General features: G+C 35.0%; 1 protein-coding gene across 1 annotated transcript; it reads right to left on the reverse strand.

Annotated features, from left to right (window-relative positions):
• Window positions 1-5,400: 5,400 nt before the first annotated feature.
• LOC110942180 (transcription factor JUNGBRUNNEN 1) lies at window positions 5,401-10,738 on the reverse strand. The gene is made up of 3 exons (XM_022183924.2): window positions 10,405-10,738; window positions 9,020-9,345; window positions 5,401-5,965 (listed from the first exon to the last, which is right to left on the reverse strand). The coding sequence occupies exons 1-3, from the start codon at window positions 10,607-10,609 to the stop codon at window positions 5,531-5,533; spliced, it is 966 nt and encodes a 321-aa protein (XP_022039616.1). The 5' UTR covers window positions 10,610-10,738; the 3' UTR covers window positions 5,401-5,530.
• Window positions 10,739-25,964: the final 15,226 nt, after the last annotated feature.

The following is a 25,964-nucleotide window of genomic DNA, read 5'->3' on the forward strand; positions in this document are numbered from 1 at the left end:
GCAATATCACTATCGGAAAGGAATGATCATCGCAAGGTATGGATAACGAATTAATGGAATTTACTTCCGTCAGGTATGTATAAAAAGGGGTGAAATTTTAATAGGAGATTATGACTCGACTAGAGATGGGTGTGTCAGAATAGAATGTATAAGTACAAACCGTAATGAAAAATGTGGGGTAAATTTCAAAATGTTTGTAATGATCGTCGGGTGGTATTGAACTTGAATGCTCGTAACCGTGGAAATTCTGATAGAATACAAGAGACGAAAAGTATCGTTAAGAAATGCTAACTTTGATGCTCGGCTTGTTGGCCATGTTCATTTGAACAAGACATTGTAGAAAAGATACGCATGGCATAAATAACAATAGTAACCATAGAAATAATGCTTAGTCTTTGTGATTTAAGTACGGATAATTAAGTTTAAGAAGAGTGATTCTAGTTGTAATAATAAGTCCTTGAATGATTATAGTATGCGTATGGTAATATATCAACCCCTCCTATGAGCTTAAAGGCAATCGGAAGTAATGATAGTAATGGAATGTTTAGGATGGCTCATAGTGAACAAAATGAAAGATAGCATATGATGTATGAGTAGCATGAAATAAATCGATTTATTTCGATTAACAAATATATGAATGAAATATGCTTAAATAGGAAGTTAGGAACAAACCGCAGGCTGAGGTTTGTACGATTAATAATTGGATACAAGTGGAATAAATTCGATGAATGAAACGTTAGTGATGATATGTGCTAAGAGCTAGTATTATAAAGTAAAAGACACTAATAAGAGCTCTGGAGCAGATCCTAATATAAATATAATGATGAAAGTAGTTTACTTAAACTTGGTTACATGTATTATGCTTGTTACATGAGTTTGAAATGACATGAACTTGGTTACATGTATTATGCTTGTTAGAAGTGACAAATGAAAGTTAAATGTGAATTATGCGATCGATATGATCGTTAACATGTACAATTGCGTATGCTAATATGAATGTGATTTCGATGACATGGAAGTATAGGGATCATGTCGAGACGGAATCAAGCACGGAAGGCTAACGGGTCAAGAAGTGGCAAGAAAACGGATACGAGCACGAATGCATAAGGTAAGTGATTCTGTAATCACTTCTTAGCTTGTTTAAGTAATGTAGCATTTTAATTAATTAAACATAATGTTTAATGTCAAATATGGATTTAGTTGAATGAAATCGGTGAATTTTTCTAAGTAGACCAAACGGGTCAAAATGAGGTCTTATGATTATATCGAAATGTTGTATAAGAAATGGCTATAGTAGTATAACCGGTTAATGGGTAGAATTGCACATAAGTACGCAATCCGGGAATCGGAGATGTGGTTTAATAGTCAAAAGACTCATATGTGAGTTTGGTTTAATAGATATACATTTGCGCAAGTGGAGGTTTTAGTAACAAGTTTGATCGTAGATTTAAATGGAATGAATGAGTTTAATGAATACCGGGTATCGGGTGCGTAAACCCCAAGTACGAAACTCTGGATAAAATAAGAGTATTATGGTTATAATGTTCATGTATGTTTTGGGTTAAAACAAATGAGTGGTTTGATGAAAACATAAACGGGCCGAATAATTAGAAAATGATTATTAAGTCGAAAGCGCGTAAGTTAAGAATTTCCTTAAACCGAACGTGGGATTTCAAGTCCATGTGATAGAGGATTAAATTACGATCACGTAGGAAAAAGAATCGGGTAAAACGGACAAGAAATGAGAAAGTTATGACCAAAATGGTAAAAATTCGTCATGCTGAAAGTTGCAGGTCTGAACCAGGCGCAAGGTTGCGCCCCCCTGGCACAAGGTTGCGCCCCTGACTGATGTCTTCTGTATTGCGCCAGAACTGGCACAAGGTGGCGCCAGATTGGTTTCTTCTTGCGCCAATTGCTGGTTCTTTCATATTTTTCGCATTCTTCAACTCCAAACTTGTGTGAAGGCTATCTAACTACGTTATATCCACTATATAACTATATGTAAGTATGTAAGCATGTACGTGTAGATGTGTTTATGTTTGCATGTATGTTTTCGGGTGTATGTAAATAGATGTAGAGTATACATATATGAAAGTATGTACATATGTATTAAATGGGACTGAATGTACACAAAGGAATAAAGCTTGTATGTATGTATGTATGTAAGTATGTATGTAAGCATGTATGTATGTATATGTGTAAGTATATATGTATGTATATATGTATGTATGTAAGTAACTATGTATGTACATAGGTATGTATGCATGAATTGATATGTTAGAATTTTAACGTTACTAATTATGCGTTTGAGGTCAGTATGTAATGCAGGAATGAGTACATCAGATTCTTATGAAATTTAAGCCGAATCTGGAACAAGAGAAGGAGAAGGGTTATTCGAATGGATCAAGTTACATTATCGAACGTTATTCAATCTTTAATTATTTGAGATTAATGTTATATGATGTTGTCATCGACTAATGGCTAAGTTGTATGTGATGCCCACAGGTACTACACGGACTTCTTCTGCTGCTAAGGAAGTGAAGCGGACGTAGATCGAGTCAAGAGCAAGGATTGTACGGATGGATCGGTCACATAGTTGAAGTATATAATGTCTAGGAATCTAAATTTTAGTATGAATGTTGTGAATTCTTTTATAGAACGTTTAACATTTTTTAGAATTTGGAACCTTCGTGAAAGTAATGTCGTTAATAAGGAAAGAAATTTTAAAGCTCTTTTTCCGCTGCGTCATTTTTAAGGTTAAACGTGTTAGGGCGTAACATGCACTTGTCAAGCATGCTAAACATAAATGAATTAAATCAGCTTTGGCCAGAATTAAGACATTTCACGTTTGTAATGCATGCTTAACATAGCCTTTTATAATACTTGAACAATAAATAGATGTATTAAATCAGCTTTGGCCAGAATTAATACATCAGAAGCTCATCCAAGTAAAGCTATTTTGGTTTTGCAAAATTATCTGATTCTGATTAATGAATTAAGTATTAACAAAACCAAGTATTTAATAGCAAACCACCTGTTAGCGCGGATCGAACTAATCACGTTATGGTTGCGAGTCGAGTCATGGTCTCGAGTCGCAACCTTAGTCTCGTGTTGTGCTGTTATGGTTTCGAGTCGCAACCTTAGTCTCGACTAATCACGTTATGGTTGCGAGTCGCAACCTTAGTCTCGAGTTATGCTGTTATGGTTTCGAGTCGCAACCTTAGTCTCGACTAATCACGTTATGGTTGCGAGTCGCAACCTCATGGTTTCGATCAATCACGTTATGGTTGCGAGTCGCAACCTCATGGTCTCGAGTAGCAACCTCATGGTTGCGAGTAGCAACCTCATGGTTGCGAGTAGCAACCTCATGGTTGCGAGTAGCAACCTCATGGTTGCGAGTAGCAACCTCATTAACAGCTGTTTTGTGATAATAACTGAAAACTCGAAATTTAAGGGATTGTGGGATAATGTTTCCTGTTTTAATGCTGATCTAAACTTATCAAAAGATTTCGTAATAATAACTGATTATCTTTTAACAGTTTTCGAAATTTTAATAGATAAAATAAAGATCAAAAACAGGAAAAACACCCACTAATCTAAATTATATTCCAAATCTTAGGGAATTTTCGAGTTTTCTTAGAACATTATGATGAACCCTAACAAAAATAAGAACATAATCTGGGATCCGAAATCTAAATTTTATGATTTTAGTTAACAGATTTCGGATATTATTATCCCACTTATGGTTTCGAGTCAAATTATCAAACATATTTTCCGAACACAGGGATTTCGGCTCATCAGAACTCGAAAACAGTTTTGATTTTTATGAACTTTCAAAAAACAGTTTTCCAGATTTTTGATCCCAGAATAATGGATACAAAACTAGAACTGATTAATCAACATATGCTCTGATACCACATGTTGGATCAGTTCTGTTTAAACATAATGGAAAACATGAATAATACCTGTTACAGCAGATAACCCAGCAGAGAATCCAGTCAGGGATGCAGCCATCGAGTTAGTCATGATTGTTAGGATGATCTGGTTCCTCCTTAGGGTGTAAGTTATGATGGTGATGAAACCGAAACTAGGGTGAGAATCGGTTATGGGGAGAGAGCCGAATTCTTTGATGTTATGAGGGTTGTGATTGTGTAATGTGTGTAACTGTGTAACCCTTTAACTCTCTAATAAGCCCCTTATTTATACACCCAAGAGGAAACCCAATTAGTTAATAAGGGTAATATGGTCCATCAACAATTACCAACTAATTATTAATAGGTTAATAAATATATTTTGATCTAATATAATATAAATGATTATATAGGCTACAAGATTAAATATTACATTTATATATTTAATCTCACATTTAATCCTTTAGAAATCAACCATACACAAGCCCCACAGCCATGAGTTTGATTGGGAACAAGGTTGGTACAAGATTTCCACAAGATGAAACCAGAAACAAACATGTAAAAGATTTATGAAAAGAGAATTTACATCCTACTTTGGACATCAAATATGGAGTTGTATCACTTTGTTACACCATGGTGAACAATGGGATAGGATAGTCCACTTAAGAATCCAAATAGCCCAACACATGCAAAATACAAAAAAAAAAAAAACCATAAGGAAGGGAGGAAGTAAAGGTTTGATATTAAATTGAAAAAGTGAGTAGCTTTAATAGTTTACGTATATGTAGCTCCTATATGTTTATGAATAAGTAGCTCCAATGTGTTCTTCAAGTTCTTCGTGGATACACTAGATTTACATATGTGTAGCTCTAGTATGTTCTTCAAAACACATATATATGTAAAATGATAACTTACATATATTTAGCATCAAAATTACATATATGTTATAGTAAAATTACATATCGTATTGATTGTTGAAAAAAAAAACTCTGGTGGAATGGAAGAACTTGGTTGATTGTTGAAGAAAAAAAAAACAGAATGAAAAAAAATCAATAAGTAGATGTCGAAAAAACGTTGCATCATGCCTTGCATTGTTGCACAATAGTGATGATTCTTGAATAACTGGTCGTGTTAATGATTTTGGTTTTCTTTTTGTTATGTTTAGGTTGTTCTTTGATTCAAAAAAAGGAATGACAAAGACGAAGATTATTGGAACTTGATGAAGATTTGATAATGATGAAAATTGGTAGGTTGATCATCTTTAAAAGTTAAAAAGCATATAAACATTGGAGATAAGCAAGGGAAAGTTTAATTAAAAATGGACATAACTCTCAAAATCAAGGAAATGAAAGTTTACTGAAATACTCTTAGAACATTTAAAAATAAATAAATAAAAAAGAAATCGTGGTTTTCTCATTATATTATGTTTTCTTATAATTTCCTATGTGTATTCATTTTAATTCGGGTGTCTTTATTTGTATAGAACTGAAAATCGACAAATGTCATCATGATTGGCCACACATGATTATATATTACATCTATTTCAATTTCAATTAAGATATATATGTTTTCTAAGGTTTTCTCTATGGGAGTTATATATTAATACATGCAAGCCTGCATTACATAAAGAAAACCGGCCGATCAGCAGATGCAAACTCCAAAACTGACCTCAGGTCATCCCAATCTCCTTGTTTAGTGATATCATTCATATCTTGGTCCGAAAAGCAAGAGCTGGATGCAGATGGAGCTTGATCTGATGCACCTGAACTTGAGATCAACGGACCCATAGCGGTCAAGTGGTGCGTCTCATTTGTAAGGTGGTTGTGATGCTGCTGCTCGTGATGGTCATAAAATGGATACTTCACATGGTTTAGTTGGATCGTAGAAGTTTGGAATCTAATGTAATGCTGCATATCATGATTGAAGTCTCGACTGCATATTTTCGGGCTCGTATCAACCAACAAATTTCTATTAGCAGATATTTTTTTAAAATCCGGTAAGGTTTTCTTGTGACATACGTTTTTCTTGAGGATTCTGCATAAAGTCCAAACTTCCTGAATAATGCAATGAAAACAACAACCTATTAGTAAATAGACCACATGAGGATTTATATGATCATGCACACCCCTAATAATGCTAACGCAAAAGTATAAAACGTGTAGAAAAGACAATAGCACAGACGATATAGGTGGTTTAGTCGATTAGTTTTATCGAACTAGCTAGTCCATGGCCGCTATAGTTTTATCTAACATAAACGTTCATATTTTTCCGACGTTTTTGCAATGTATATCATATTTATTACTGTTTTGCAAGTGCAACACTCACCAATTTTGCGAGTTCAAATGGCTAAATTCGCTATTTTATCAACCATTGTGGCTTCAGTTGTAATACAATTGCTAAATTGCAAACATTTTTAATACAACCAATTGAGAATTTCGGTCGCAAACGCCTACTTGTGTAGTAGCAAGGGGCAGCTCACCAGTCGGCCTCAGATGGCGACTATTCAACAACAAAAAAGTTTGAACACTGAACAATAATTCTATTTGTGATTTTCTTGTTCCTAGATTTTTGTATGTCCCAATCTAATAATTAATATTATGCCAAAGTTAAAATTTTCCTTTTGTATCCATCTATGTGTATGACATTGGTCATTTTGATTTCACGAAATTGAAAGAAAGCATTTCAAACAAGTTTTGTGTTACAAACTTTGTTCCAAATTAGTGAAAGTCATTTAAAAATAAAAAGGAGAATTTTTGTAACATATATAATTTAGTTGAACCTAACTTCATTTTTTTTTAAATTTCCTAGCTAATCTTTTTTTGTGTTTCAATTCCATTATTAATGTAATTAAGTCATGTTATGGTTCTCATTTCGAAACATCAGGTTGATTAGTCTAAACAAATTATCTAGATGATATTATTATTATTATTTTATCAATTTGACCATCATAAACTGTTACATCTAATCAAAATTATTATTATTATTTTATCAATTTGATCATCATAAACTGTTACATCTAATCAAAATATGTCATGTGTATCATGATTAACATAAATGATGCAAAGTTTTGCGCCAATGGAACATCTTATGGCAAATATTGCTCAACTTATGTCACATATTACTTTTTTTTGTTGTTGGTCTAATTGACACCAAGACAAAAGACTTTTGCGCATAATAGGCACAAATGTAGCTAAATCTATGTAAAAATAATCATGGATAATTGAATTCCTATATATTAAAAGACAATGTTAGAAAGAAAAATCATCAAAGTAAATATTGACCAAATCACAAATCCAAAATAAACAAAGAAAATTAGGGGTGAGCAAGTTTAGGTCCGGACCGAAAATAACTGAAAACCGAACCGAAAATATACCTAACCCGACCCGAACCCAAGTACCTAGGTATTTAGATCGGTTCCAATTTTTCATATAAAATCAGGTCGGTTCTCGGTTCTTTTCATGGTGAAACCCGACTTGGACCTATGAACCGGAACCGACCCTATATTTAGGGTAGTGCATATGTTCTGTATTTTATGTTTGATCAATTCTCGGGTCGGGTCGGGTAGGGTCGGGTTTTTCCTTTTGCTCACCCCTAAAGAAAATGATTAATGTATAGGGGCTTCACAACAAAAGGCAGAAAGTGATACATGCTTGAAAGGGTTAGGCTTTAGGGATATCCACTCACGGACCAAGGATATCATGATACGTGGCATTTTTAAGAGGAAACGGCTAAGAAGACGTTTTCTTATAGTAAACATCCGAGCCTTAGTCATTATCTTTGAAACGGCAAGACTTAGTTGAAATAGCTAGGGTCAATGAAAAGGGCTAAGCCCTAACCGTTACCTTTTTTTACAAATTCTACTATATAATTAACATGACGTCTAAAAATGAAGTCTATAAAGTAATTTAAAAAAAGGATATGTCTGAGCCATCTAAGTCGAAGGAAACGGCTAGGGATCAAACGTTTACTCTATAGAAAATGTCTACGTAGCGGTTTTCTCTTAAAATTGGCACGTGTCATGATATCGTTTGTCCGCCAATGGGTCCCTCTATTAGTGGAGACCCTTACAACCCACCCCTTTCAAGCATGTCTCACTTTCTGCCTTATCTTGTTTTGCTTGAAACCCATACACACTAGTCGTTTCCTATGTTTATTTTGGCTTTAGTCAATATTTATTATTGTGATTTTCTTGGTTATAAACTCATGTATCACATGAGTTGAATAAATAAAATATTAAATAGTTAATAATGAAGATCTAGAAATTGTAAATTGATATTTTGTGATAAAATATGATTGGAATTACGTATAAATAATATGTTATGATTAACTTTTTTTTAAACGAATGAGTGAAATATGATAAGTGAAAAAAAAATCATGGTTTCATATAATTGTGACACGTGACACAACCAGTTACTTATTTATTAGGTATAAATTCTGAATCAATGATACATTTTTAAAATAAATTACGTCATTAACGTCAATGATTATTCTTTTAATATAATCAGTAAACAGTAAAAGGCCATTCATAAGGTTTTTCGAGCGGAGGGTTGTAAGAGGGAGCAAACTCTCTATTTTTCGGGATAGATGAAAGGTTTTCCCCATCCTCCCATCCGTCCATCCCTAGACCCTACTGTATGAGTTGGATCTTACTGGTTATAATGTTTGTTTGTTAGTAGAATAGTCATTCACCTAATTTTCCCCTAAAATGAACTCAATTTCTTAAATGAAAACAGTTCTCATCTTATCCTCCATTTTGTTCTAAGTATTGTCTAGCATTACTCTAATAATATTCAGTTTTGAAAATCATATCTCAGTATATAATTAGGTTTGTTTGTCTATCCACTAAACTAGTTTGCATAAACTCATCAAAACCTTGTAAAGGAGAAGGTGCAAACATCAGAATTGGAAATTGTTTATCACGCTGAAGCCTTTTTTCGTTTTAATTCTAGTTTTCGATTAAGGGGTTGGATTGCTTATTAAAACTGTGTATAAGCAGTTTCAAACCGCGCATCAATGTTGATGCAGTAAGTAGATAAAAAGTCTTAATAAACAAATTCAAACACCCCATATGAGTATAAATAACATATGCAAGTTTTGTTCTTACTTACAGCTTCTTGAGAGATAGATTTATCATCCATGCGGTTGATGCTTTTGGCATCAATGTTAGTGTGAGACGATGGAGGCAGACGAAACTCGTGCATCATCCATTCGGTTTTGGTGCCTTTACCAGCACTACCACGGTAATAAACAAGAGATTTCTTGAGACCAATGCATACTGATCCAGCAGGACCAGCACCCGAATAGATGGGTCGATCGATGCCTGTAGCTTTCCAGAAACCGGAACCAGTCACCCTATTGGGTCTTATGCTGTTCCTATACTTCCTTCCTCTTCTACAAAAGAAATACCATTCCTTGTCCCCCACGTCACTTGTCTCTGCAAATCAAATGCATATATATAAGCCACCCATTGATTATAAGTTTTTCGGATGATATGTTGGGATTAATATTGTTAGAGTTAGGGTTTAGGGATTGAAAGAGAATGATGATGTTCTGATTAGAATTAGTGAATTCGAATATGCCTTTACAATATATATATATATATATATATATATATATATATATATATATATATATATATTTATATATATATATATGCATAACATAACCGTCACTACCTATCTATAATAACATGTTACATAATTATAATAAAACTAAGCATATATTATATCTAAACTAATAAGGGATCTAACTTATAACTCTTCTTCTAATATGATAAAAGTGACCTATTTAATACTTAAAAGTTCAACCTATGTATCAAGTTGATATATATAGACTCATGAGCAAACCAACAAAACTGAAAGAAATCAACCACATATATTATATTTTCATATAGTCCATCATCAATGGACTTCTAAATGATTTTTTTTTTGGATTTATAGGTTGTTTGGAGTTTAGGTAAGTGTTTCTAGACATTTTTTTGAAAGTTCTTGTACATCTAAGGCAGTTCACTACCCATGCGTGTCCGTTGAGGTGGCAACTGAACTCCTCAAGCTCGTTGGTGTGACAAGCAAACTTGGCTTGAGTTTGCTGGTCAAAGGAGCGTAGTGCATCCTTTATATCCTCGAGAGACACAAAGCGTTGGCTCGAGTTTGTTGGTGGTTTTGTCCTTATCCAAGCTAGCTTGTCAGATTAGCGAACTCAAAAAACATAGTTAGATTCCTTTGAGTTCACTTATCAGACGCAAGTGAACTTTCAAAAATGCCTAGAAAAAAAAACTTACTCAACTCCAAATCAACTAGAAATCCAAAAAAAAAAAAAAAAAAAAAAAGAAACCTCCAAACCCTAATTACCATCTAATACATATTACATGTTATCACTCTAGCTGTTTTTTCTCTTTAGTTCAGATCCATCACAATACCTAAAAGTCTAAAACATGTACATGTAAATTGACAAATATGGATATCAATATAAATATTAAGAAGAAATCATATACTTGGAAGATCCCACGGATCATATTTGTAGATGTCAATCTGTTTGATGAGGTCGATATTGAGCGGTTTCTTGTCCACCTTGCGACGAAGATAGAACCCGACAAGCTCTTCATCCGTGGGGTGAAAACGAAAACCTGGAAGTGCAGGTTTATCTTCTTCTTCTTCATGATCAACTTGTTTTATACTCATCATCTTCTCAGTATCCATAAATGGATGTTTCTGTTTTTAAGGTATATTTAACTAATTATTACATAAAAACTATCAATCATGTATGTATATAATATATATGTATCTATGCAAGTGCAGATAGGGTTTACTTGTGTGTGTATGCAATTAACGCTAGCTATATGGACAGGGTGTGAAGAGGGTTTGAGTTCAGAGGATCAAATACAACTTACTGGGTCAAAGTCATGAGCATTGACTCATAGTGGGTGTCAAAATCAAATGAAAAAGTCCTAGTCTACAAGTTATGATTGAGAGCTTAAACAGATTTGAAACAGTCAATTAATGCAACATACTACCAGTATCCAAAACTAGAAGTGATCATGCATAGAATAATCATGAACCAATGTTATTGGTAAATTTGGCATGCATGCATGACCTGTTTTGGTAGTTCTAGAACAAGCATGAAATAATCTTTTCTGCTACAAATATCTAAGAATCAAATGATAATAATTAATAACCATTCTGATAATTAATTAGCCTATATATTCTGGATGGATGTATTTTTCAACCTAAAAGTATCATTCATCTACAAATGCCTGTTTTGATAGTTCTAGAACATGCATGAAATAATATTTTCTTTTACAAATAGCCAAAATCAAATGCTAATATTTAATAATCATTTAGCCTATATATTCTGGATGGATGTATTTTTAAACCTAAAAGTATCATTGATCTACAAATGCCTTTTTGTTTTATCAGAAAAAAAATATAATAATTAGCATACTCGTATAAGAACCAAGTGTTGGGACTAATCGTAATACTGATCAATAGTTGGAAAATGCTAAATGGTTAAGTTTATTTTAGTAGGAAGATTTAAGATTTATGTTAGCTTTATTTAATTATTATTTGGTGTCCCAATTCTAGTTTAGTATGTTTCTTGGGCTTCAAGGTTTGTTAGCATATATAGGAGTTATAGTTTAGGGTTTATGTACCTTCATTTTTAATTAAAGAGTTTTTTTTTTTTTTTTTTTTTTTTTTTTTTTTTTTTGTTAAATTCAAATACTAAACCATTTAACATCCTCCAACTTTTGAGTATGACAAAATTGGTCCCAATAATCACCTCCGAATCTTGTCAAACACTTTACGTCATATTAGAGTTGGTCCATTGCCCCCATATCGGATAAAGTTGGCTTCCTCATTTTTTCCCACTTTGGACACTCTGATATGTAATGGCCCAGCTCATTGCACTTATAACATCTAACGTGGCTTTTGTCCTGTTGTACTCAACCATCTCCTTGATCTTTCACGAACCCCCGACCTCTACCTCGGCCTCATCCAAGATCCTCTTGATTCAAGTTTCCACAACTACAATGCTCACATCATCAGTGCTTCTTTTCCATTGCTTTTTCACCTGATTTAGTGAACAAAAGTTGGTTAGATTTCTAGATTTAGTCTCCTCCTCATTCACGATCCTTTCTTCATAAGCTTTAAGCGGACCCATGATACCAATTAAAAACTGGTGCGGACGTGGAGTATTGTGGTAATTATTTGGGTCATGATGATACGATATAGCCTTATTGATTAATGATTTTGTTAATTAAAGTTGAAATATTTACATGCATAGAAGAACTAGCTAAGTGCACATGGAGTTAACTATAAAACCAATATATGAATTTCATAATCATTGATATATAACCAAAATCAAGTCCAGTTCATGAATGGGTGCATGTTACACATGCATATAGTGCACAATTTGTGTTTGTTTGATAGTAGTTTTCAATGTTTTCTTAATTTTGAGTGGTTCTTAAACCTAGGTTTATTGGAGAACGCTAAAAAACTAGAGAATCAGAGAACCATGTATTTAACATATTAAAAAAATCAATATGTTCAATTTTTTTCCCAAGCTTTTGCATATAAATACGTGTAGAAGTTTTTTTTAAACAAAATTTTAACAACTAAAAAATATTAAAAAATCATAAAATACAGTAAAAAAGGTAATCAAAAATTACAAAATTGAAAATGATTTTTTAATTAGAATACATGTTTTATATTTATACTAGGTTATAATCCCGTGTATTACACGGGTTGAATAAATAATTTTATACACTAAATAATAAAACAATATATCTTTAAAAACCTTCTTATTTGCACAAGTTGAATAAATATAATTTTATATGTTAAATAATAAAAAGTTATATATAAGAACAATATTGTACAGGTTGAATAAATGTAATTTTATATACAAAATAAAAAAGTTATATCTTTAAAACCACGTGTATTACACGAGTTGAATAAATGTAATATTGTTTACCAAATAATAAAATAATACATCTTTATAGAAACTCATTTATTACACGGGTTGAATAAATGTAATTTTATATTCCAAATAATAAAAAAATTACATCTTTAAAAATATGTGTATTACACGGTTTGAATAAATGTAATTCTCTGTACTAAAGAATAAAAAATATATATCCTTAAAAAACCTCATGTATTGTACGAATTGAATAAATCTAATTTTATACATCAAATAATAAAATTACGATTTTGGCCCCTTGGTTATATCACTTTTACCCTTTTAGCCCAAAAAAGAATTTTTTAATATCTAAGCCCCTAACGTCTTTTTTTCTAACTTTTTTTGCCCATAACGTCTTTTTTAACCCTTTTGGCCCCTAACATTTAATGGATGGGGTTAGTGTTAGGGGCCAAAAGGGTTAGAAAAGAAGACGTTAGGGGCTGGGCTCAGATGTTAAAAAATACTTTTTTGGGCTAAAAGGGTAAAAGTGATATAACTACAGAGGCCAAAATCATAATTTTCTCTAAATAATATTATAAATGAGAAGAAGATTAAACTAAATAATAATTATTCATAAGATATTAAACTAAATAATATTTAATAGGAGGGTTATCTATAATTAATTAGAAAAGATTAAATTAAAATAATAATTATCTATAAGAGGTGCCCTAATATGATGACAAGTGTCCCAAAAGTGGTTTCTTTAGATTAAACTAAATAATAATTATTCATAAGATATTAAACTAAATAATATTTAATAGGAGGGTTATCTATAATTAATTAGAAAAGATTAAATTAAAATAATAATTATCTATAAGAGGTGCCCTAATATGATGACAAGTGTTCCAAAAGTGGTTTCTTTTATTATATAGTATAGATGCAAAAGCTCTGAAAAAAAATTAAAAAAAGATATTTTTTAGCATTTTAAATTGATTTTTTAAGTTATATTTAACATGTTAATACACTATTCTTCGATTTCTCAATTTTATAGAGTTCTCCGTTAAACCTTATACTGTATGTATATTAAAAATATATATTCAAAAGAATGGACAGTTGAACTGGTCAACTCCACCTGCCTTTTTTGAAAGAAAAAGAACCACAAATATGCTTGATATCACCGAAACAAACCAACTTTTAAAAGTCAAATAAAATAGTGTCGCATTCTGTGTTGTAGGTACAAATTAACGTCAAAAGAGACACTTGCTTTTGTTGTGATTGGCTAACAATGTCTTTGAAAAGTTGAAAAATCTCCTTGGGGGTATGAATACTTGAATAGATACAAAGGAAGAAAAACATAAAATAAACCCTAAAAATGACAAAAGAATATATAACAACTTTGCTTAATTTAACATATTCCATGCAGGCTGAACAAGAAAATTCCTGAATGCCTAAACTAGGACTCATGTAGAATAATCGCGATAGCAATCCATTAGTGATGATTTTGAAACTGGTGAATTGCGAGAGTAATACACGAATATGACCCAAAGCTACACATTTGCAACAAGTTAAAATGTAAATCGTTGTGAACTTGTGTTAATTTTCATGTTACACTAAACCTTGCCATAACTAAATATTTCTTCTCTTACCCAACATCACTATTGTAATTCATATGAATTGTCACAACATGCCAAAAATGCACTAGTGGCCGGTATGAATTAGCTTTTCTTTACTTAATTTGACATTAGATAATCTTAAAAGTAAATTTAAGTTATGAAGAGATATTTTTTTGTGTGATAATCTTTAAAGTTCTCTCGTCTTAATTTCCATGTTTGTTTTACTTTATAGTTTTCTTTTGTTTATGTGTCTTTTTCGTTTGACTTGAATTTGATTTACTAAAATCTAGAATCATATATGGTGAGGTTTTTTTTATGTGTTGTTTCACACTTGTGAATATAGTAGTAATTTGTAGTTCAGATTTTATAACTATAGTATAAACTCAATTAATGTATATAAGAATATATTTGGTTATCTATTTATTGATAAAAGGTTTGAAAACAAAAAAAAAAAATTATTTGTCAAACCCATTTGATAGAGGATGCGGTATCTCGGTTCGATGATGGCCTTAGAAAGGCTATAGAAGACATAGTAGTGGGTGGCGGCCCCTTCTTTGGTGACCTCCAGTGGCGTCTAGCATTTTTGCCAATGCGTCTAGGTGGTTTGGGCCTCTTCTCAGCCCGAGATGTTGGGGCTTATGCCTTTGTGGCGTCTAGAGCTCAGTCTTGGGAACTACAGGATCATATCCTTCGAAACGGTGGGGTCGTCGGGCTTGACCCAGACTATCAACAAGCGCTCGAACGCTTAAATGTCTCTCTCCCAGACTTGGATATTGGCGGTTTCTCTAACAAGGACACCGCCCCCTCGAAGCCGCAAAAAACTTTGGCGAATGCACTTTTTAGCAAAATCGCTCAAAGCCTGGGAGAAGCTTTTGATTTGTCACCTCGCCAGAAGGCGGTGTTTGAGTGTCTGAAGGGTCCCCATGCTCAGGAATTTTTGACCGTTATCCCGATTGAGGGGTTAGGACAATGCATGTCGGCAGTAGAATATAGAACCATTCTCAAATACCGGCTAATGATCCCTATGTACCCAGAAGATGAAACCTGCCCGATATGTCGTAAAGCTTGTATGGATAAATATGGGGAGCACGCAGTTCACTGTAAAGAGCTCCCTGGGTTTAAATATCGGCATGACTGGGTGCGAGATGTTTTGGCAGAGAACCAACATGTCTTTATCCCTTTTGCCTTTGATACTTTTGGCTCCCTAGCGCCAGAAGCCATTAACTTCTTGACGAGGGTTCAAAGGGTTATCCACAGCAATTGTTCGATCCCAAGGGGCAGGGGTTTGTGTTCGGGAGGTTGGGGTTTGCAATTCAGAAAGGGTTGGCGGCGCAGCTTGTTGCCCGTCTACCTTCTGTTTTGATGTAACTTAACAAGTTTTCTGGTTATATTGAAATATAATGAACAAAAAAAAAATTAAAGCTTTGATATGAAAAAAAAATTTGTCAAAGCTATTTATTATTTATCGGCATTCCTTTATGATTATATATAGTTGTTAATCATATACAAACATATATATGTTAATCATTTGTAACTATAATATATGTATATATAGAAACGGGGTTTTGTAGAAAACGCCCCAAAGTTTGTAAACGGTGAGAATGGATCCTAGAGCAACACGTGGCATTGGCGCTATATAATATGCAGGTGTATGATCGTCATTTCCACCTTATATTTTGAAACATCCATTTTTTATCAGGGCATTTATTCCTTTTGAAACAAACTCCAAATTTGAGGCATTTTAGTTGTTATCTCCTCTCCAAGTTTTCCGCCATCTGATATGAATTGCGAGTTACAAAGTAATTATGTTCATTTGTAAATTTCTTTTATCTCTTTTAGATATTCGCTTGAGCAATTGATGTTAATGATTAGGCTTTTTTTAATTATATGTGTAATACTGACGTTTAACTTGGTATTTCATCATATTACACTACAAGAAATCGGACCTATAGCGACGACCCAAAAAACACTTTTCGCGACGAAATTCCGTGCCTGTAAGCTATTGCGACCAAAATTAGTCGCAACAAGGTCGTTGCTATAACAGGCTGTTATTTTCGTCGCTACACAGGCGTCGCTATAGATTGACTTATTGCGACGATTTTTAGTCTCTATAGGGTTTTTTACAATTTCCTGCAATTTCATTTTTAAAGACTAAATTTGGTCGCTATAGGTTTTTTATAATTATAAAGTTTTTCTTCTATGGACACTAAATTTAGTCGCGATAGGGTTTTTAAAAATATAAGATTTTTCTCTTCTAGAGACTAAATTTAGTCGATATAGGTTGCAGGTGGATTTTTAATATGTCACCAATAACAACCACATTTCATCGCTATAGATGAAAATTTTTGATATTTTTTTTTTCTAATTTTCCAGGTTTCCTAAATTAAAAGCTATGAACATCAATTCATTCAAACGACAAATTTTAAAATCAAACTAAGGTCAATTCTAATATAATAGACATAACATCTAAATACTTAAATGTCACACCCCCAAAATACCACATGCGGAAACCCCCGCGAGGCGTGTGACGTACCAGGATCTTAGCCACCAATCACATTGAACTCATAAGTATAATTAAATAAACTTTCATTTATTAATAGGAAGTATTTCAAACGTTACATATAACACATAGTACACAGCGGAAGCAATAATCATTGGTTAAATATTTTATAAATCCTCGCGTAAGTAAACCATTAGACTTATGTTGCGATTCCATGTATCTCGACCCATGACCACTCCAGCATCCCAGACAACAAGTTCCAATGATATGTACCTAAAAGCCTGCAAGGCATGTAACAACGAGTCAACAACAAAGTTGAGCGAGTTCACAGTTGGTGTTCATTATTAAGTTGTTTCAAAACCAAGAGTTCATTTGTAGGTTGTAAGTTAATCCGTTTACCCTGTTTCCCAAACATACCCATAGTTGGTGGGGGCTTCCCCATGTTAACCACTAGACCTGTTTACCATATCGACCACTGACTAAAGTAAGTTGGTGCCCTGATGTCAATGTCTATCATCATTGACTAGTGCCCAGATCCATTAGTTCACGCCCGTCCTCTGCGGCACGGTGTGAGGCTTGTCAAACCTAAATAGCGCTATCTAACTAATGACCCGCTCGCCATTGGCCCGGCGATTAAGTCGATATAAAAAGGAGGGACTTCATGATAGAGATTTTGGTCTAGTATCCGTGTTGTCACCCTTCAGTAAAGAGGGTGTGTACGTAATCCCCAAACCAGGAGATTATGCAGGTTCCGATTGTATTCTTATCACGTGTTGTCACCCTTCAATAAAGCGGGTGTGTACGTGTCCCAAACCAGGAGATCACGTAGTTTCAGTTCAAATCCTTTACCCATTCCCAACCCCTGGGAATCCCATGCCTTGTAGAAAGTGTGAACTCACCTCAGTTTGCTCGGTAGATTATGTTACGTAAGGTTACTTGTTCCTCGTTGGTCACCCGTACCCTAGTATGGTTACTAGTAATAATTAGTTTTGTTTACATGGAATTCACTTACTTAATGTATATTTTCCACATATGATAGGCAAGTATGGCACGCATTATCATACAGGTTACAACGAGTATTCGGTTTATATGTATTTTCACAATACAGGCCCATAAATCATACTAACTCACATGAACAGTAATATTTCATAACTCTTTTATACTCACACCAACACATGGTAGCAGTTCAATCCTTATTCAATCGATCACGCAAATTAAAAACAATAATCATAGCACTCACATTTATTTGGTTACCAAAATCTAGTATTAACACAGTTCAAGGCTCGCCACAAACTTGGCAGCCCATACCGGAAGTCCTATGATAATCGGCCCAATTACTGCTAGCCCATTACACTGATCGCTAAGCCCAAACATCAAATACTCCACCCATTAACAACCCACTATCAATATTTAACATTGTAAAACAAAACCCTCTTAGTCTGAATGGCCCAATTATTCACGAGTAGCAACAATTTTCACAACCAATGACTATAGCTCTATCATTCTGTTAACACCACATATTCCGAATCATCAAATAACCTCCATGTTTAACATTTAACTCCATAATCTTTTCTAATAGTCCTGCCACAAATATAAGTATTAAGCCAAGTTATGTTAATTAAATCATAATCATCAACAGTAACTGTACAATCAAAGCAGCCATGTAGGTTCATGACATTCTTATCATTTAAACATACATCATACTTTAATATTAAGCATTAAGTGTTCAATTATCAAACAAGTTTCCTGTTCCACTCAAATCTATTACATATAATCATTCAAATTATCCACAAGACCAGAGCACTATTACGCATCGAGTGTCCACCAAATTCACACAAAGCCTTATCATAATATGCAAATTCAACAAATCCCATTCTCTTCGTAAATATCATTCAAGAACTATCCTATATCAACATCAAGAATACACGCAAAGACACCGTTCTAACCTGATTTCGATGCCGTAGCAGAGTGTGCGTTAAGAAGAGAAGTGAACGGAGTTCCGAGTCGGAGTATCGTGAGCCACCGGAGGTAGAACGAAGAGCACCGGTGTCGTCGGAGTTTTGAACTCGCCAGAGAAGAAGATGGTAGCGGCTGGTTCGTTGCGGAATTCCGAGTAAAGGAGGAAGAGTCGCGACGGTGAGAAGGGTAGGTCTTGTTCTGCCGTAGGGTTCGCGTGCTACGCGTGAGGGTGACCCTTTCCCGAATATATATACATGTAAACATGCAACATAATAACCGAACATGGAAGGCGGTGGGGTTTTATGTGTGTGGGCCGAGATAGGAGATCTAGTGGGCTGGGGGAATTGGGTTTCGCAACAGTTTCCACCATCATCAAATTTGATTTCACAACTAATAAGTATTTTTATTATCAACATACATTATTACTATTATTAGTATTATACTTTTATTCTTATATTTACTAAACCAACAAATATATATATATATATATAAACATATATGTACGACGAATCAGCAATGTCGTGTATGATATCCACGATATGTTTTGACCCTCAAAGGTTTCGGGTTGCGCGAGTAGGTTGGGTCGACTAGCGGAACATGGCTATGGTTCAAACGGCTCAAGTCAATTCAACACGACAAGGATAAGATATAATTCAGTAGGAACATAGTTAATTCATCAAATAAAATAAATATCGGATTCGACAATTTTGACTATGCTTGCATGTTATGCTGATCTATGTGATTATATGTGTATGTATCTGTGATTTTGGTATTAATAATTAGACACTAATAATTTCTATTAATTCTAATTAGCAGATGGAAAACGCTAACAGTGAACCAGTTAATGAAGTAAATCAGTCCGAGCAAAATCAGGAAGATCAATATATAACTAGACAAGATATTGAACACTTTATTGCTCAAGGGATAGCCAATGCTATTCCAGAAATCGTGGCTGCTGTTCAGAAACCTGCCGAACCACAATTAATTCCTAGTAAACGTATTCCGGAAGATAACGGTAGTAACAGCATAAATGGAGGCGGCAATCATGACGATCATGATCCGCAACAGGCCCCACTCCCTAAGAGAAGGAAAGCTGCAACGCCTGGTTGCACTTACAAAGAATTTCTTGCCTGTAAACCCGCAGAATTTGCAGGTAATGAAGGGGCAACTGCAACACTGCGTTGGTTAGAGAAAACCGAGGCAGTAATTGCAATAAGTAAATGTGCTGAAGAAGATCAAGTGATGTATGCATCAAACTTATTCAAAGAAGGAGCGTTAGAATGGTGGAACACGGTGCTATAAGCAAAAGGAAGAAGGGTGGCCTATGCGATGAATTGGGAAGAATTTAAGAGTCTTGTCGAAAGAAAATTCTGTCCCGAATACGAGAAGGAACAAATGGCAAATAAGTTCCCGAGTCATCGTATGCTAGGTGTAGACTGTCGAGGATATACTACATTCTTCGAATATGCGAGAGTGGTACCTTCCCTGGCTTCGCCAGAACCGGTACTTATTTCCCGTTATATTTGGGGATTAATTCGAGAAATCCGTAACATCGTTAAAGCTGCGAGACCACGCACGATTGACGATACTGTGGAATTAGCTAATACCTTAACCGATGAACTAGTCCGCACCAGAGAAGAAGATCGCAAGAAGGAATTGGCTCAGAAGATTACCCAAGGATTTCGCATGGGTAATAATAGCAATAAATTCAAGAAAAGAGGAACCGGGCAATACTCGTCACCTCCTTTCTATAGAAATTGCAAAAAGAAACACTATGGACAGTGCAATATATTTTGCAACTTCTGCAAGGCGAAAGGACATCGGGAAGAAGACTGCAGAAGGAAAACAAGAGTCTGTTATAACTGCAGAGAAACCGGACATTTCCAGTCTGAATGCCCTAAGTTAGCTAAACCAGCAGACAGTAGAGCTAAAACGACTGAAGGAACTACTAAGAAAAATGCTCGCGCATTCCAGCTGACTACTCAAGAAGCCGAACTCATTCCAGATGTGATAGCGGGTACGTTCTTAGTGCATAACGTCTATGCAAAAGTATTATTAGATTCTGGTGCAAACCAAAGTTTCATTAATACTGCATTCTGTCAAGCTCTTAACTTACCTCTAAATACCCTTAGGCAGATCTTTACTGTTGAAACGGCAGATGGAAATTCTGTCAACATAGACAAGGTTTTGCAAGAAGTAAAGATAGAATTGTTAGGTCATAAGTTTTCTGCAAACCTGTTACCTATGAATTTAGCCTGATTCGATGTGGTATTAGGAATGGATTGGTTAATAGCCAACCATGCTCGAATCCTGTGTGATAAGAATTCCGTAGAAATCCGTACCTCCACAGGAGAAGTAATTCTAATTATAGGAGATAGACCTCGAAAGCCACTGAAATTCATTTCAGTAATGAAATTAGCTAGTTATTCAAGGAAACAAGAAATGGTGTATATGATTTCTATAATCATTAACACTAAAAGTAAAGAACTCCAGGACATTCCTATAGTTTCAGAATACCCAGATGTTTTTCCAGAAGCATTACCTGGTTTACCACCTGATAGGGAAGTAGAGTTTAGAATTCATTTGATTCCAGGTACTGCACCAATAGCTAAGACACCTTATCGATTAGCACCTACTGAAATGCTAGAATTGAAAAAGCAATTAGATGAATTACTAAGCAAAGGATTCATACAGCCTAGTTCATCCCCTTGGGGTGCACCAGTGTTGTTTGTGAAAAAGAAAGATGGATCGATGAGAATGTGTATCGATTATAGGGAATTGAATAAGGTTACAATTAAGAATCGATACCCATTACCTAGGATTGATGATCTTTTTGATCAATTGCAAGGACCTAGGTATTTCTCTAAGATAGACTTAAGAGCTGGATATCACCAGTTGAAAGTGCAAGAGGAGGACATACCTAAAACTGCTTTCAGAACTAGGTATGGTCATTATGAGTTTACAGTTATGCCCTTTGGATTAACAAATGCTCCAGCCGCATTTATGGACATGATGAATAGAATCTGTAAACCATACTTGGATAAATTTGTAATCGTGTTCATTGACGATATACTCATTTATTCCAAAAGTCAGGAGGAACATTGTGAGCACTTGCATGCACTCTTAACTTTGTTAAGAAAGGAAAAGCTTTATGCCAAATTCTCGAAGTGTGAATTCTGGCTACAAGTGCAATTTTAGGTCATATGGTGAATCACGAAGGAATTCACGTAGATCCTGCTAAAATAGAAGCAATCACAAATTGGAAAGCTCCACGAACGGCTATGGAAGTTAGAAGTTTTCTAGGATTAGCTGGATATTATAGACGATTTATTAAAGATTTCTCTAAGATAGCTGTACCTTTAACTAAGCTAACCTGTAAAGCCGTTAATTTTGAATGGGGATCTAGACAAGAGGAAGCTTTTAGGATTCTAAAGCACAAATTGACAAATGCTCCAATTTTAGCTTTACCCGAAGGAACCGATGATTTTGAAGTATACTGTGATGCTTCAAAATTAGGATATGGATGTGTGTTAATGCAACGCAAAAAGGTAATTGCGTATGCCTCTAGGCAATTGAAAAAGCACGAAGAAAATTATACGACTCATGACCTAGAACTAGGAGCTATAATTTTTGCTCTTAAAATTTGGAGACATTATCTGTATGGAAGTAAGTTTACCATCTATACGGACCATAAGAGTTTAAGGTATATATTTGGGCAAAAAGAGTTAAATATGAGGCAAAAAAGGTGGATGGAAATCCAAGTGATTACGACTGTGATATTCAATATCACGAAGGAAAGGCAAACGTAGTCGCAGACGCCTTAAGTCGTAAATATCATGAAAAGCAAAAGCGAGTCCGTGCTCTTAGGTTAAATCTACAATTAGATTTAATGGAACAAATAAAGGAAGTTCAAGGAACGGCAATCAAGGATGATGCCGAAGGAATGAAAGGTTACCTAAAGGAATTAGAACAAGGAAAAGATGGAATTTGGAGATTCCACAAGAAACGAATTTGGGTACCTAAGCAAGGAGAATTAAGAAATAAGATTTTAGAAGAATCGCATAAATCTAGGTATATTGTACATCCAGGAAATAATAAGATGTACCAGGATTTAAGAAATAATTTTTGGTGGATAGGAATGAAAAAGGATATAGCCGAATACGTATCTAAGTGTTTAACCTGTTCACAAGTTAAAGCCGAACATCAGAAACCTTCAGGACTACAACAGTAGTTAGAAATGCCTGTATGGAAATGGGAACTCATAACAATGGATTTTGTTACTAAGTTACCCAAAACCAGAAAAGGTAATGATGCTATTTGGGTAATTGTGGATCGATTAACCAAATCAGCTCATTTTCTACCAATAAAGGAAACCTTTAGCATGGAAAGGTTAGCCAAGTTGTATGTAGATGAAGTAGTATCCTTACATGGAGTCCCACTCTCCATTGTATCGGATAGAGATAGTCGTTTTACTTCCCGTTTCTGGACAAGTTTCCAAGAAGCAATGGGAACTCGACTTAATTTAAGTACCGCATATCATCCTCAAACGAACGGACAAAGTGAAAGGACGATACAAACCCTGGAAGACATGCTCCGAGCATGTGTAATTGACTTTGGTGGTAATTGGGATAGCTATTTACCATTAATTGAATTCTCCTATAACAATAGTTATCATTCGAGCATCGAAGCTGCTCCATTCGAAGCACTGTATGGACGCAAGTGCAGAACTCCCGTTTGTTGGGCAGAGATAGGAGAAAGTCAGTTATCAGGTCCAGAGATTGTGCAAGAAACTACTGACAAGATATCGCAAATCAAGGAAAGACTGAAGACTGCTAGAGATCGTCAGAAGAGCTATGCAGACAATCGCCGCAAGCCGTTAGAATTCCAAGGCGGAGACAATGTACTATTGAAACTTTCTCCTTGGAAAGGAGTAGTACGATTTGGTAAGAAAGGAAAACTGAGTCCCAGATATGTTGGACCATTCCCAGTGATCCAACGAATAGGACCAGTAGCTTCTCGTTTACAACTACTAGAAGAATTAACTGGAGTACATGATGTGTTTCATGTATCCAATCTCAAGAAATGTTTATCAGACGAATCCCTGGTAGTACCTCTTCAAGATATAGAGGTAAATAAAAAGCTGAAATTCGTAGAGAAACCCCTACAAATAAAAGATCGGAAGATTAAGTTTCTCAAACATAAACGACTGGTGTTGGTCAAAGTGAAATGGGAATCCAAGAGAGGACCAAAATATACTTGGGAACTGGAATCAGAGATGAAGCGAAAGTACCCTCATCTATTTCAGTAAATCTCGAGGGCGATATTTTTCTTAAGGTGGGGAGGATGTAACAACTGCCACTAAAATCAATAATTAGGACAATAATTAGTCAATAAGAAAACCCTAATTGAGACACCCAAGTAATTCTGCACTAGCCCTAAAATTTTTAGAATGATCGGAATTAGGATCAGGGCCCCTAAAACTCGAGGGGGGCAAACCCTAGTTGATAATTATCTAAAATAAAACGATGGAAACTTCTGATTGGCCAATTCCATTGATTCATGCAAGCTACTCCCGTGCATGGCAAGTCTAGGACCTATAGGTATCCCTTACGGACCGTAAGGGATCAGGCTTACGGTCCGTAAGCAAGGCCAAATTTTGGCTATAAATAACCGACCTTGGGACTTGCACAGGGGAATTAAAACGATGTAAATAGCTGTTGTAGACGTCGAGTTATAGCTGTTATATCACAATTAAACACACACGATCACGAGGTGCTGCCGCAATCAGGGTAATAACTCGATCGCTATTACGATTCAACGTCCGATCGATTATAACTATCCAACGATTGTCCGAGTGCTGCTCAAATTGAGCTTGTACTTTGTTATTCATTGTGATTTCAGCTTGAATGTTTGAGTGCTGTTCGAATTCGGACTATGCTCTGTCATTCGTTGTGAATCCATTGAATTGTTAAGTATCGCACTTGATAATAGTTGTGAGGGTTTAATCTCGTGAATTGACGTAACTGCTGAATTAGTTACTAATCCCGTTTGTGTGTGCATTGTTATTTAAATTAGGTTAAAAGGCTAATCAGTAAAGCTTATACTCTGTTCGTAAATCTGCAAAGTGAGTCATTCCTCTTTTATAAACTCTTTTCTCACAGTTTGTGAGTCAACTGTTTTACAAAACTCCAAGTTATTTTCAAAGTTATAATTACAGGGATTAAGTCTATGTAATCACCAAATTACAGCCGGTATGTGGGGTTTTGTATACATTACTTGTTTCCCGTCACACTTAGACAAACGGGTGGCCAAGGGGTGATCTGACCATAGTCACAGACACCATTGGACAAATGGGCTAGCCAATGGATGGTCGAGTGACAAGTACTGTGGGTAGTTGGTTTGATATCAGAAACATTGTAATTCCCCTTAATACTGTAGATTATAACAAATGTGTCGTTTTCAGTAAACTGAATGATTCACTCAGTATTTCCCCGCTGACAAAACCTTTTTCAAACATGTTTCAGGTGATCTGGTATGAGCAAAGAAAAGTGCCGTGGAGCACTCCCAGCTTAGAAAAGTGGCTCAATGTAAATAAATAAATGAACATGTTTTGAAAATAAAGATTTCCCTGAGAAATCACATTATTGTAAATTTCGGGAATTTATCCCTAAGTTATGAAACGGGCAGTTTGAATTATTGAAAGATCTTGTTTTAAAAAGACTTCCGCTGTCGCCTAAATTAAATACCACGGGATTCCTGTCCCGCGGCTCCTGAAACGGGTCAAACCAGGTCGGGGGCCGTGACAGTTCGCTAGGTGTCCAGATGGGTGTTCAGGTAATACTCGATAGCATCGAGATTCGAAAGGATCCAGAGAGGAACGAAAAGTTCACGTTCGAGTAGGGGACAATCACTGCTATGACCCCTATAGGTTTGTTATGTTTCACATCAAACAAATAACGGAACGGAACCCCCTTTTCCACTTGTTAAGCCTCACCGGGACTCACATGCACCCCACATTATTATTCTGTGTGCACCCACAATAATATTGTGATTTGCATGCTCGTCTCAGCTCCTCTTAACTCATGTCAA

This window comes from Helianthus annuus, chromosome 5 (genome assembly GCF_002127325.2).
Source record: "Helianthus annuus cultivar XRQ/B chromosome 5, HanXRQr2.0-SUNRISE, whole genome shotgun sequence".
Taxonomy (NCBI): domain Eukaryota; kingdom Viridiplantae; phylum Streptophyta; class Magnoliopsida; order Asterales; family Asteraceae; genus Helianthus; species Helianthus annuus.